This window comes from Marmota marmota, unplaced genomic scaffold (genome assembly GCF_001458135.2).
Source record: "Marmota marmota marmota unplaced genomic scaffold, marMar, whole genome shotgun sequence".
NCBI classification, from domain to species: Eukaryota; Metazoa; Chordata; class Mammalia; order Rodentia; family Sciuridae; genus Marmota; species Marmota marmota.
This window is the reverse complement of record NW_026000225.1, coordinates 197140-212501: the sequence shown is the minus strand read 5'-3', so window position 1 is coordinate 212501 and position 15362 is coordinate 197140. Positions and strand designations below refer to the sequence as shown.

General features: G+C 36.1%; 1 protein-coding gene across 3 annotated transcripts in view; it reads right to left on the bottom strand.

The window, feature by feature from the left end:
* The window catches only part of Ido2 (indoleamine 2,3-dioxygenase 2), a 51416-nt gene extending 38941 nt beyond the window's left edge, over positions 1 to 12475 (bottom strand). Inside the window, exons 1-2 of one of the 3 annotated variants that reach the window (XM_015506198.2) lie at positions 12143 to 12470; positions 122 to 217 (exon numbers count right to left, since the gene is read on the bottom strand). In XM_015506198.2, the coding sequence (XP_015361684.1) occupies positions 122 to 217; positions 12143 to 12241 (195 nt within the window). In that variant the 5' untranslated portion in view covers positions 12242 to 12470. Of the gene's footprint in view, positions 1 to 121; positions 218 to 12142 lie in introns of those variants that run through there. The other 2 variants (XM_015506200.2, XM_015506201.2) reach the window with 2 other exon arrangements.
* Between the last annotated feature and the right edge of the window lie 2887 nt (positions 12476 to 15362).

The following is a 15362-nucleotide window of genomic DNA, read 5'->3' as shown; positions in this document are numbered from 1 at the left end:
GGCAATGACCATTCTCTGGGTCAACTGCTTCACTTCCACAAGACTGAAATGTAAAAGTGGTATGAAGATGGAAGCAAGATGGTAAGAAGGGGATAAAGAGACGAAAAAGAAAAGTAAATACCTTGTTGACATGAGCTCGAAGCTGGTGACTTTCAATCAAGTGAGGAAGCTTTTTGGCAATTTCCATCCAAGGCCTGTAATGATCTGGAAGTTCCCTCTGCATTTAAAATTAAAAAAAATCTCAATATTTTAGAGCTTCCTGGGACATAGCTTCAGAGAGTAATTACTTTCAGATTTCAATCTTTGCGGGAATTCAAGTCAATTCAGTTCAACAAAGTGAGAATTTTCTATCTTTTAGGCCTTGTGCTAGACACTGAAGAAACCTAGATGCCTAAAGTATAATTCTTGTCCTTATATGGTCTAGTAAAGGAGAAAAAAAATGTAATCAGATGGATCCAATGAAGTATAATATGTTTAATTACTAATGTGTGCATAAGCTTACAGATTTGCAAAGAAGTGAAACTGGTTAATTTTGTCAGTTATTGTGGAGAATTAAAAGAAAATGTTCATAGAAATGTGAAAGTTGAACCCAGTTTTGGAGTCTGAAGGTGACTTTTGCAGGTAGAAATTTGAAGGAAGTAAAGTAGTAAAGGTAGATGGGATAGCAGATAAACAAACATAAGCTTCTTGGGACTCCAAATTAATCAATGTTGCTAGATTGCAAAGCTCCAGAGAAAAGATTACTAGAATATGAGTCTAGAAATTTAGATAACCAATGATCTGGCATCCTTTTTTAGCATATAGCTTGTACAAATGAGTGTAGTATCTGTGGGTTCAAACAACAACAAAATAAAAATGACTTCTATTTTTATGAATTTGGAGGTTACATGAATGGGTGGAAACACAAGTTGAAATAGAAATGCAAGTGGAAATAAAAGAGTGGGCATAATAATAGTGAATTTATTGAGCTTAAACTATTTGTGGAATCTAAAAGTATAACTGTACTGAGAAATTCAGAGTTCTGTAGAAAGGTCATAGCAGAATATAACTGCAGGAAAAACCCCATGTAGTGGTTAAAACCACAAAAGTGTAAAGTCTTCCTGAAGATTTTGCAAATTAAAAGGAGAAGTAAGCCTAGATTACCACACTAGGTAATATGCACATGGTAGGTAGAGAAGTTGAATCCATTGATTCAGATTTAAAAAAAAGAAAGAAAGAAAGAAAGAAATTTCTAGAGATTCAATGAGCCAGAAGAGAATGACCATACAGAAGTCAAGACATTAGAGGATTTCACACAAGTGGACAATCATCAGAAGGTCAAAAGCATTGATGGAAAATTAAAGTAAGATTGGACTCTTTAGAGAACAAAACAAGGAAGTCACTAAAATATACTAGTTTCTGTATATATGTGGTGTAGAAATAAAGATGAGGGTCTTGGAAGCAGAATTCAAATGCTGATACGTTAAGGAAGTAAGAAAATAGAGAAAAAGTAAATGACCTTTTTTCAGGGGAGATGGTAGCAAAGATGGGATTTGTGCTTGAGAGTGCTATTTCTCTAAAAATAACAGAACTGGTTCAGATTCTACTACTGACAAGAGAGGGGAGTAATTAAAGACAGAAGGTCAAGGAGGAAGGGAAGAAGGAGAGAAGAGCCAGGAACATCCAGCCTTAAGGTGGTAAGAGGAGAAGATCTGGAGCCTGAAGGAGTCCACTTTTTACGCATTTAATTTCTTAGCACATTGGAGTGAAAACCAGGGTGCGTAACTGGCAGATAGGGGTAGGCATTAAATTAATAATAAAGAAGAAAGGAATAGGGACCTGTACATAAACAAATGTAAATAATACTGAACTTATGCTGAGAATCCAGAGCACTTTAAAAAACTATAGACTTGGAGAGGCAGAGATCTACAAGTTACCCACTTATCTCTTGTTAGAAATCCACTGTCCCTCAGAACCTACAATAATCCTAGGTTCAAGCTTCTAGTCAATTTGTGCCTGGACATGTCTAATATCTTATACTTACTACTCTGAAAATTATGGATTTTATTTAATCTTTTCCTTTCGATCTTTATTGCTGAATTGATTCAGGACAAGCTGGGCACATTTCATTTTCACAACAAATCTAATTCCACTACAGACAATTGTTGAATTTTCACTATAAATGTGCATGTTCCCAAGGAGGAGATTATATTATGTTCTTAACTTCTCACAGCATCTCAGCTTCTGGGAAATAGAGGCTCTTATGTTCCCTCTGCTCTTACCATAGGGAGAAAAAAGTGGATGGTGTCATTTTCTCCAGCAAAAATTCAGCTGTAGGTTCAGAATTGAAGGAAGCTAATTATTAAACTGACAAAAGTTCGGGGTTTACAGACTAGTGGCAGAGTAACAATGCTGCAAGAATAAAGGCAGAGATTGGGGATGCAGCTCAGCTGCAGAGTACTTACCTAGCATGTGTGAGGCTCTGAGTGTGATCCCCAGAACTTCAGACTGAGAAATTAATGGTAAACTAAATGTGAACTGGCAACCTATTTTTCATCCCATTAATGTCTATCTGATGCCCATGTTGTATGAATAAAAGTTGAATACAGTGACAGAAATGATGGAATTGCAGAGCTGACATAAACTCTGTGACAGAAAATCAAGAATGCATAGTTACGGTATTCAGAATGCCCCTTTAAAGTGAGTCTTAGAGAAGAAGCTGTAGTTGGGTGAAATGATGCACACCTGTAGTCCCAGCCAAATTTAAAAAAAATAAATAAATACATGAAAGGCTAAGGATGTAGCCCAGTGGTAAAACACCCCAGGGTTCAAGTGCCAGTACCATACATACACATCCATAGAGAAGTTGTAACTAGGCCCGGGGTTGTGGCTCAGTGGTAGAGCACTCATCTAGCATGTGTGAGGCCCTGGGTTCAATCCTCAGCACCACATAAAGATAAATAAATAAACGCATTGTGTCCATCTACAACTGAAAAATATTTTTAAAATAAGCTTTTAAAAAAGAAGCTGTAATTAAATCATCATCTTTGTCTTTCCTTCTTTGATATATAGGTAATAAGTCACATTCTTTTTTAATTGGTTGTTTTTCATTATAGATGATAATAGAATGTATTTTGACATATCATACATACATGGAGTATAACTTCCCATTTTGGGGGCTGTACATGATGTGGGGTAACATTGGTCATGTATTCATTTATGAACACAGGAAAGTTATGCCCAGTTCATTCTACTGGATAATGAGTCACATTCTAAAAGTTAAATCCTCCTGGATTTTTGGCTTCCTGACTCGCAAAGATATTTTTAAATGCTTCATTTGGTAGACTGAGAATCTTGGCTATATTTTACTCTCTAATATCTAGTTTTTCTCTTCCATTAGATTCCTAGAGGAAAGTTCCCTTCTTCCTTTATTTCATTTTTTCTCTTTCCAAAGTCTAGTGTTTGGACTTCTATATGGAATAATAAAGGCTCTTCAAGTGTGGTCCCCAGTCTAGCAGTATCAGCATCATTTGGGAACTCTTTAGACATACAAATTCTTGGGCCCTGCCCTGGACCTTGTGAATCAGACATTCTGGAGGAGAACCCAGCAGCACATGTTTAAAAATCTTTCCAGTAGATTCCAACACACCTTAAAGTAGAAAATCAGTGAGCTGGAGAACAAACCTTGCACATAATCCAAAAGTGAGAAAGTATTTGAAGGCTATTTGATAATTCATCTAAAATGTATTCTGCCTTTTAGTTTTTTCTCAAGAAACTGAAGAGTATTAAATTGTGTTAATTTCTGTTGCCAGGCTATTTTTTAAAGTTAAGTTTTACATTTTCATTTGCTCCCACAGGATAAGAAACAGGACCAGCAGATGGATTTTTCACTAAACAATATCCTTTTTGGAGTTAGTTCATACATCTCTATGACATGTTTTAAAAGTATAGCAGGGCTCTGGATGTGACTCGGGGGTACAATACTTGACTAGTGTGTGAGGGATGCTAGTACTGCAAAAAGCTAAACTTGCATAGTATTCCAATAATCTACTGTTACATACTACTAATTGTTTTTATAATTTTTCACTGTTATTAACATATCTGGAATAATCCTCCTTCTATATGTCTTTCAGATTTTTAAAATTATTTCTAAAAGCAGATTTTCTGGGTTAAAGGTTTTAAAGGTTGAAAACTATTCCTTGAGTTTCTTAGAGAAAAATTATATCAATTGATAATTGCATTCATGGTGTATGATACATAATGGGAGTGACAATTCATCTAAGCTTTGGGCAACACTAAAGACATTACTAGACTTTTTGTTTTGTTATGTTTTGGAATTCTTTTATACTTGCTTTCTGCATTACTGTAGAGGGAACCCAGAGCTACTGTACCACTGAGCTATATTCCCTGCCTTTTTTATTTACTATTTTGAGAAAGGGTTTCAGTAAATTGCCCAAACTTACCATCCTGAGTAGCTGGGTGTTTTGTTTTGTTTTTATTTTTTGTTTGTTTGTTTGTTTTGTTGTTGTTGTTTGGTTGGTTGGTTGGTTTTTTGTGGGTTTTTTTTTTTTTTTTGGTACCAAGGATTGAGCCCAGGGGCACTTAACCACTGAGCTACATCCCCAGCCCTTTTTAAATATTTTTATTTAGAGACAGGGTCTTACTAAGTTGCTTAGTGCCTCAAAGTTGCTGAGTAAATTGCTGAGGTTGGCTTTGAACACATGATCTTCCTATCTCTGCTCCAGAGCAACTGGGTTTACAGGCATGCACCACTGCACCCAGCTTTTATGTTTTTCCTGGGATTATTTGCATTAAATTTCTATATTTATTTTAATATTTACTAAACTAATTAAAGTAATCCTTCAAAAAATATACTTATCTTAGGCATGATGATTAAACAATGTAATCAATGCCTATGACAGGACATTCAAAAAGCATGAAGCCTATGATGTAAAACATAAAAGTTCCTAATTCCCATTTTTCCATCTAACAGTGATGACTTGAAAGTTTCTCCTGTGATTTTCCAGACATGACATGTTGTGAATATTACATGGACCATTGTCAATTTGCTAACATTATATTTTAAGTTCAGCTATAAGTTTTCAGTTGCTCCTACAGCTTAAGACACAAGACCAACAGATGAATGTTTCACTAAGCAACATCCCTTTTGGTGTCAGTTCATGCATCTTTGTCAGTTCATGTCAGTAAACCATCATTCGTGGTTTACAAATTTCACAGCAGGACTGGGGATATAGCTCAGTGGTAGAATGCTTTGGTCATTGTACTTTTATGATTTTATGTGTGTGCTTGAAATAATGATGCCTAACAGACTAGTCAAATAAACCAATATTTTATTCATCCTTGAAAATTTTAAATCATATTTAGAAAGTTTATCTCATCCCAACCTCATTTCTTTTAAAATATTTCTAGTTTTATTGTTGAGAGTTAAGTCTTTAATCCATATGCATTCATGTTGTATATCTTTATCACATAGTTTTTCATTATTTCATTTTGAAATTGAGGGGGTTAAAACTCAGAGAGATTAGATGATTGTCTCCAGGTTTCACATCTGGTTAGTGGCCAGACCAAACCTCTTTGGACTCAAAATTCAGTGTACTCTCCAACACCTCTTCAAAGCAAACAGGGAGAAGGGCATAGTGGGGGGTATGGAGTACTAGTGCAAAAGGAAAGAAAATTTGAAAAGGTGGACTGGGTTTGTGGCTCAGCAATAGAGCGCTCACCTAGCACATGTGAGGCCCTGGGTTCGATCCTCAGCACCAAGTATAAATAAATAAAATAAAGGTATTGTGTGCAACTACAACTAAAAAATAAATGTTAAAAAAAGAAAAAAGAAACCGATTTGACTTAAAAAAGTTTTTTTGAAAAAGGTTTAAAGGCTTTTCTTCCCTCATTCCCCAAATCACAAACCCCAGAAATGGGATGAGCAGGAATAATAAAATCTTCAACTTTTCTTTCTTTATAAAAAATTTCCTGCTTTGTATTTGTTTTTCTAGGGCTTTTCCCAAAGTGTATTTTTCAAAAAGTTTAAAAAGCGACTCACACAAATACAGAACATGTTTCAAAATATAGTTAGCTCATTAGTGTTAATATCTGCAGGATGATAAAGTGGGTTCAAGCAGTACTTGAAAAACTGAGGTTTATGGAGTTGTGAGAAAATAGTGTTGAAATAAATTTGCGGATTAAACACATAATCTGTTAATAACCTACAGGGTATTGTGATCATAATTATCAGAGTTGTAATTTCTACTCAACAGAAATTGCAACTCAGAAATCTACAATTAGCAGATAACTTCAGATATTGGGCCCTGGTCAGTGGGACAACCCACAGATGATTAGTAATCCTAGAGTGATCTGTTAGATCATGCTTCAGGATGAGAGTGAAAGAATGTTTAACAATCCTTTTGCTTTATTTTGGAAAAATTTTCTTAACACATTTATATTCAAAAGGAGTACTTTTTTTTTTTCCTCCCAGGCTTAAACTCAGGGGCACTTAACCACTGAGCCACATCTCCAGCCCTATTTTGTATTTTATTTATAGACAGGGTCTCGCTGAGTTGCTTAAAGCCTCACTTTTGCTGAGGCTGGCCTTGAACTCAAGATCTTCCTGCATCAACCTCCCAAGCCACTGGGATTACAGCTGTGCATCACTGTGCCCACAAGGAAAACAGATTTTTAAGAATGTGTTTTTCATAAGCAATACACTGTTAGATTATCACTTGGTTGGGTTAACTAAAACTTTTGTTAAGAAAATAGCATGAGGAGGGTTAAAAATAAAATAAAAACTTGAGTAAAAATAAACCAGGCATATCTCAACAGGAATGTTTTAATGAAAAGAGGCTGATATGGCATTGTAGTAAAGTGGAGGGAAAGAAGGTAAGATATCCCCAGGAAGAAATAGGCAAGCAACATGGGGGTCCTTGTAGGATTCTATTCTAAAGACAATTGGAGACTTTCAAATAGCAAAGTGCCATGGTTCATCTTCATTTTCAAAACTCACTTTGACTGTTATACACACAATACTGGGCAAGAGTAGAAATAAAGAAACAAGATGGGAGGAGATTGTCTAGGGGACATGTGGATGGCAGATTGGACTTGGGTGGAAATGGGGAAAGTTGGTCAGCTACGAGACAGATCTCAGAGGTAGAGTTGAATCCATTAACAAATGGAATATTTCTAAATGGTGAAGATTACTGTGAAGAATAGATGAAAGCAAGAGGTAGGCAAAGTTTACTTCCCTACATAGAGCCAAGTACAAAGTAAGAACTTTCTTCAATTTTTTTTTTTATGTATTACAAAAAGGATATGGCAGCAAATAAGAAAAAGAATACCGTGAGTAAGTTTTGCAATACCTTCAAAAATTTCAGTTGGGTTCCCCATTTCAGAAATTATGAAAGTTGAAAATTTTGTCTAGAAGTAGGAATCCTCAATGAACAATAAGCATGGAGGAAATAAAAAAATGTAATTTAAAATGGCTCACCAAATGGTCTATAGTCCAGAGATCTTGGAATCTGTACTGATATATAAAAATATATCAGAGTACAGATAAAGATATGAAGGCATTTGATGTATTTTATGAAGAAAGTATGAACTCAAACTTATTCCTTGAATTAACAACACTAACCAAGTCAACTATACACTGTTTATCCCTGTGTTTCCTCACCATTTGATTTATTTTTCTTTAATTTATTATTATTATTATTATTATTATTATTATTATTATTATTCTAAGGATCAAGGCCTCATGGGTGCTAGACAACATTCTAATACTCAGAGATACACCCTCAGCTTTTCATAGACAATTTTATATTTTTCATTCTCAATTTTCATTCTCTTTCCCCTTTTAATACCTATAAATTCAGTTTGGGGAATCTATGAACAAGATAATATTTAAATTCATTAAATATTATAGCATTTAAATTCATTGCTCAGGTTGCTCTATCCCTCTCACCTTTCATCTTTTCTTCCCACTTCCTGTAGTGGGTTGAATGGTACCTGTCTCTACACCTCACTTAAAAAAAAATACATGTTCATTGGAAATGAATTATAGACTAATTTGGAAAAGAGTCTTTGGAGGTGAGATTGTCCTGGATTAGGATGGGTTTTAAATCCAAAGACTAAATGTCTTTATAAGAGAAGACACCAGAGAGGAAAGATACAGACACAGAGAAGGACCTATAAGATGGGGGCAAAGATTGGGAGTTCTGCAACCTGAAGCCAGGAAATATCTGAAGCCCTCAGAACCTGAAAATTAAGAATTGTAATGCAAAAAAAAAATTAATAAGAGAGCTCATGTATAGTGGCATAATTTGCCATGAACATACTTTATATACAGAGTTATAAAAAATTGTGCTATGAATGGATGATTATGAATGTAATGCATTCCACTATTGTCATGTATGAAAGAAAGAAATAAAAAAAATGAAAAAAAGAAATATTCTCCCCTGGAGTCTCTGGAGGAAGTACGTGCCTGTCTACACCTTCACTTCAGACTTCTGTTCTCCAGCATTCTGAGAGAAGAAATTTCTGCTGCTTTAGGTCACCCAGGCTGTGGTAATTTGTTCGGTTTGACCTAGGAACCCAAAACACTCCCTGAGCCTCATGTTGGCTGAAAGTATTGGGCACATATTTTCCCATGATTGATTTCTTCATTCATTCTTAGGATCCATCAGCCTATCCACCCTTCCTCATGTTGTCTCAGGTTTTTTTATCCACCTAGGTGAAAACATTTTAAGTTGCTTCAGTATTCAACATTTCAGTTTGTAGAGGATTGTCTGTCCCTGCTCCCACTTCCTCATGCCTATCTGTTTCCCCTTTGTCTCTATCCACTTTTCTCTTAATATTGGCACAAAATCTATATTTCATCCATTACATTCTCCCCCAGCCCCAAACATATTTTAAAACTTGCGTATTAACTAGTATTAAATATGATCTTCTTGTCTCTGTGTCTACTATGGTACCATTATTGTCTCCAATCCACATTCAGCCTGATCAGAGATGCCCCAGAAACTACCAATGGTACTATCATTTTTTTTAGGGAAATGTCTGAGCTCTTGCCATGTACTCCTTATCTGGAAGCTAGAGCCTATTGTGGCAAATAATTTTCTACACTTTGTTCTAACTAGCTGGAGTCCACAGCTTCTATCAAGTGTTTTGTGTTTCTACAAGAGAACATGGATGTATTCATTTTTTCCTGAAAGATTGATCAATCATAATTAAAAACAAAGTACCCAACATCCTTGTGGCTACTTATACCAGTCCTTTTCTTCTGCCCAAGTTGTTCATGTAAAATGTTTCTTTTCCCTGATTTTTAAACTGCTTTCAAGCTCTTTGCAGTGTTTCTTCTAGCCAAGACACTTTTATTTCCAAGTTGACCTCATAGGTGTAGCCCTCTATCTTTCACCTTGACCACTGTGGTGGTCTCCCATTGTCCTCCACTTAAGCTGGTATTTGAGTATTAAGGTCAAATAGGTGATAGATTCTTAATTATATCAATCTCTGGCACTGAGATTTTTTTAAAACACCCTAAGTAATTTTGCAGTACAGCCCTGGAACCATTGTTTTTTAACTACCCCACCCTTAACATTGTTTGAGGAAACTGTTGAAATGCCATCTGTACATGTTATTCACCAGATATATTAAATACAAATTCCAGAACGCAGTATTCAAGTTCTGCTCCAATCTAGTCTCCAGCTGTTATCTTTCTTGATCCCTCCATTCCTGGGAAGCTAAATTTCCAATGTTCTTTGTCTAAAGGAAATAGTCCCCCCCAACACACACACACACACACACACACACACACAGGAAACATGATCTGGCAAAGGATTTCTGTGGTTGATTTATAGCTATCAGAGTTGTCCAACCTGAAACTTTGGAACTTGGAAATGTTTGAGAATTTATAGAAAACAGCAGGTTAGAATATTTGAAACCAAGTTAGCCTTCTCCCCCAAAGCCAAATATTTTCCTATACATTAAGTTCTTTAGAGAGACTTTCAAATAAGCATTTAGAGTACCAAACCCAAAGTCCACCTGGAAGAGATGCCAGATGAACCCCTTTGAGGCCAGCTGACATGGAGAAACACCCCTCCTAACACTTGCTCTTAAGTGGGAGGAAAGCAAGGCACAGTTGTGCTCTTGACTAGAGGTGTTGACTGCTGATTCCTGGTTTGTGATGGGTTGCAACAGTGCTGCCCCGGGTGATGCTGGGGACTGAGTCTCCTGATCTGTGGGGCAACTTGGGGTAGATTCTCAAGAAAATTTCCTTCCTCTATCTCTTCCCAGAAAAGGAGATGCTTGAAATCTCAGCACGAATGAAAGAAAATTAAAAGTGAAACAAAGAATTACACTTTAAGAGATCTGGGAAGTATGACTCTGACAGTTAAGACCAGGGAATTTTTTACGTGAGCTCAGGAATGGAAATTTCTAAGGGTTATCCATCAACCAAACCACACCACAATTCTATCTGACTCAGAATGTCATGAGAACTTGATGTTGTTATTGTTTCTCATCTGGCTCCAATATTTATTTTAAAAAAAAGGAAACAACAAAGAGAGGAACTCTACAATTGTGGCTTCACCCAGTGTTTACCAGCTTCGTAATATTTTTCCTGAGCTCATTTTTTTTTATATTTAACCTCAACAAGATCATGTTGGCTAATTATCTTTCCTTCCTTTTAGACTAGGTAGGATGGGAGCATCTTTGACTATAGTTATTCACACGGAATGGAGTTGTTACAAGCACTGATCTAAGGATCAGGAGAACTGGTTTCTAGTCCTCACACTAAATCTTCACAGTGTATTTATATCCATACAGCAGATCTCCATCCATGTGAAAACTGAGGGTCAGGTGATATTTGTAAGTCACCCAAGTCATAAGAATTAGTAAGAACAAGATATAGTGACTGACTCCTTCAGATTTTTCCAGGGCTTTCGTAGCTTACAACTGAGAGTCCTGCATCACAGGAATTCATTTAGCACAAAGAAAGTTGGTGATCCTAGTGGAAGCATCAGAGAACACAATACAGTAATCCAGACTGCAAACCTATCCATCTAAAACACCCTGTACTGCCAATGCCAAGTACTTGTAGGTCTGTGACTTGATGCTGTACAGAGCATTTAATTCTTATCTTCATTTAAATGCTTCCAGTAACACTCAGAAGCAAAAAAAACATCAGCAAACATCAGAATAGGTATTTGATAAAAGCTCTTTGAATTCCAGACAATTCCTTAATCTTAAAAAGTGGCAAATTAGGCTGGGGCAGGTTGTTTGTTCAATAAATTGTTACAGTGATTGCAACATAATCATCCCTGTATTTGTTAACTGAATGACCCTACCCTTTTTCTATAGTGTAATAGAACAAAGATATCAAGTGTCCTGAGTATCAGTTTTGCTTTTTCCAGAAATGTGACTTTGGCTATGTCACCCCCTCTGGACTTCAACTAGCCAGAGGGGTAAAAAGAGGGGTTTTGTACCAGATAGTTTCCTGGGACCAATACTGTTTTAGTAGTCTATGTCTCTGGTCATATTTAAGGAGAAAACCAGTATTGATAAAGCTGGCTGATAAGACAGAATTACACTATGGTTTGGATTGCTAAGCACACTGAAAGAAAAAATACTGTTTGTTTTCAAATTTCCTTCTCAGAAATCCCTGATACCATCTAATCACTTTAATCAGCTCTGAAAGCACCTAATGTTCCTCTTGTTCTCTTTTCATTCCACTAGCAAGTAAGATAAACTAATTCACATAATAGGCTATCAGTGGTGTCCCAGAGCTGCTTAGGAATGGAATGCACCTCAGAAGCACCATGGTACTCTTCCCAGGGCTCTATATTTGTCCATGTAATTCATCCTCTACCGATATTCAGAGTTCTTCTTGCTAACTACAGATTTTCTTATGATTTTCCTGGCATCGATGACAATCTATTAAAAGAAAACAGCACCAAAGCATTTGATTTAAACTATCCTCAGCTATAGCTGTCACTTCTCTAGTCAGTAATTACACTCTATGATATTTGTAGTATCTTTCTCAGGTTTAGTGACTTAGAAATTATATTGTTTCTCTCTTAATGATGACATAAATTTAAAACACAAATAAACCAGAATCTCAGGACACCTCCTCTAACCTCATCCAAGACTCCATGCTTACCAGAGGATTTGGAAGTAGAAAGCCATACTCCTCAGAAATGTAATAGCTTCCCAAAGACAACTGCCATGCTGTCTTCAAATTTTCTGTTTGAGGCTCCATATTTTACTTGAAGTATCTTCAGTGAAGCTGCCACTGAAGAAACAATTGGTCCATATATATCACAGACTGAGGTTAAGGGAGCTTCAAAACTATTTTCTCAGCAACAGAAGAGAACCTTGCCCTCAGGTTGAATTCCAGACTGCCCTGAACTTGCTTTCAGACAAGGATAAGTAAACAATTAAAAACTGCTGATTAAAACCAACAGGCAAACAACCCACTGCAAGAAGAAAATCCCTTCTTCCCATTCTCACACATGCAATATGAGAAGATTGGTCTAAAACAGAACCATATATGTTCAACCTTGGAAAAGGGGAAATAAAATAGACTTTTGGTTACACCTGATGAAACATGTACACTGACGGGAATCTGGTTTGTGGTGACAACTGGGTCATAAGTATTCTCCAAAAGCAGTAACTATTAAAAGTAGAAGTTAGATTCAGTGTTATTTCGGTGGTCAGCAGTGGATGGTGAGCAGAATGGGGAGGATTCCAACAGCAGACTAGAAGCTCAGATGAGTTTTAAAACAGCGTAATCTAATATCATGCTTGTTTCAACTTATTTTAAGAAATTATACTTGGATAACAAATGAGTATAACAAATAAAGCAATGGATACCAACGAACTTGAATTTAACCTGAACAGATCTATTGATTCAACTACCTAATATTTTAAAAAATATTTTCATTTTTAATTGACACATAGTGATTGTACTCAATCCTCTCCTTTTGTCAAATAACTTTTGAGAACCTATCATTAAGATAAGTGGGGGTTTTTTATAGCATTATTTTGTTTATTTATATGTGGTGCTGAGGATCGAACCCAGGCCTTTGCACGTGTGAGGTGAGCGCTCTACCACTGAGCCATAACCCCAGCCACAAGATAAGTGGTTTTAATGTAAAAATAGGTACTGAGTTTTATTTTACAGATTAGTAAGCTGAAGCATGCACATGTGAATTGCGCTGTCCAGTATTGCGCTGGTAATTATTACCAGAGTGAGGTAATACCAGAACATTGCTCCTTTCACTAATCAGGCTGCCAGGCTAACTGTCATCTGTGCCATCACAGTGACAATTGTCTTTAATGTGGAGCCCACCATAATGACTACCAGGATCTACACCTGCACTGGGGAGATTCTGAAGTCTTGCCCTTCACTCATGGACCCTGAATTTTTTAAAATGTAATTTATTTGAAAGATAATTCATCTATACATATCTCTCCTTCATCCCTTTCCCTAAAATAAATATAGAAGAGAAAGAATTGTTGTGATAGCTCCTCTAACAGATCCAAGGCAGGTTTAAATTCTGAAGTTTGTGTACCAAAAGCAGCCTAACATATTAATGGTTTATTAGGAGACAACTAAGATCCGTTTTCAATTATTCACTAGCCTTTAGTTCAATATCCAACCAAACTTGAAGATTGATTTCTTATGGTTCCTAAATAAAAATTTTCCATCTTTGTATGTCATCCTCATGATCTTCCCTTCAATCTCGGATGAAAAGATGACTCAATTCTATTTTTATACCAGTCATGTTATTTTCTATCCATTTCCTCTACACCCTCCCATGAATTTATTGCATAATTATAAAATCATAAAATATTAAAATTCAAAGAGCCATTGCAGAATAAATGATATGGTACAACACCCTCATTCATTATACGAACAACCCAAGATTTAAGGGAATTAAATGACTTATCAAATGTCATCCTGGGAGTTGACAGCATTCCTGAGTTACTGTCTCTCAGTATAGGATCTTCCCACTGTTAACTCACTCAGGGAAGATGATCTGACAATGAAATCTCAGTTTTATCACTTTTATCAGTGTGACCTTTTGACAGGCAGCTTGAAATCCCAAATTTTTTGTTTTTACATCTGAAGTAAATAGTAATGTTTATCCCAGAGACACTGCATGATGAACAAATGAGAAATCACAACCAAAGCACCTAACATATAATAACAAATTCATTTTTTTTCGTATTTGTTTCCCTTCATTCTAAAAATCATGTCTTAACATTGTGTATTTTGGGTCGTTTTTCCTATTGGGATAAATATATTATCTTTTCTGTCTAGTCAATAACTCTTTTTATTTTTCTTTCTTTCTTTTTTTTTTTTTTTTTGGTTGATGTTGTTTTTGTTTTTGTTTTTTGTACTCGGGATTGAATCCAGAGGCACTATACCACTGACCACATCCCCAGCCCTTTTTATGTTTTTATTGTGAGAGAAGGTCTTGCTAAATTTCTTAGGGCCTCACTAAGTTGCTGAGTCTTACCTGAAACTTGCCATCTTCCTGCCCCAGCCTCCTGAGTTGCTGGAATTACATGCATGCACATCACACCTGCTCCTTTTTCTATTTCACTCTTAACATGTAGATATTTCTTTACAAAGCTGTTCTTAAATATATCCATCTGACATTAACTTTGAATCTATTCCCAGGTCCCCAAATATGCACATTCAGTCTTGACCTTTCTTGCTCCCAAGCCCTAGACCAACGTACCTTTGGTCTGTGACTCCTTCAGCTATAGCCACAAAAATTTTCAAGAGCTCCTATCTGGTGATGAGATAAAGTTCACATTTCACTGAGCTGACATACCCAAGACTTATGCTCAAAACTTCAAAAAATAAATTGCTGCTCCTGAGTAACCAGCACTTGGCTACCTACTTCATCACTTCATTTATACTATCTCTGGTTTCCATGATACTTTGTGTCCATAGCTGAACTAATCTTTTAAGACATATCTCAAATGCTAATACTTCCAAGAACTCTTTTCTAGAATTATTCTCACACTGCAAAATTCTATAATCAGCTCATGTCCTATTTCAAATTCTATCTAGTTTGATTATTACAAATGTATTCACCTCATATTTCCTATTCAATTGTAAAAAACAGAACCCATATCGAACCCAATGTTGTGTTTTCCTGTAGCAGCAGGCCTAGCGTCTGCCACTCAATAAATGTTTGTAGAAGGAATGATTTCCAAGATTATGGACTTTATATTTTAGAATTAGGGTCTTGATGTTAGATAGAGCTTTACTCTGGTCCAAGTTGTACCATTTTAGACCCAGCCCCGCAAATTTACTCTTCAGTAAAGAACACAGAGACACATCCTACTTAAAGCATGGTGTC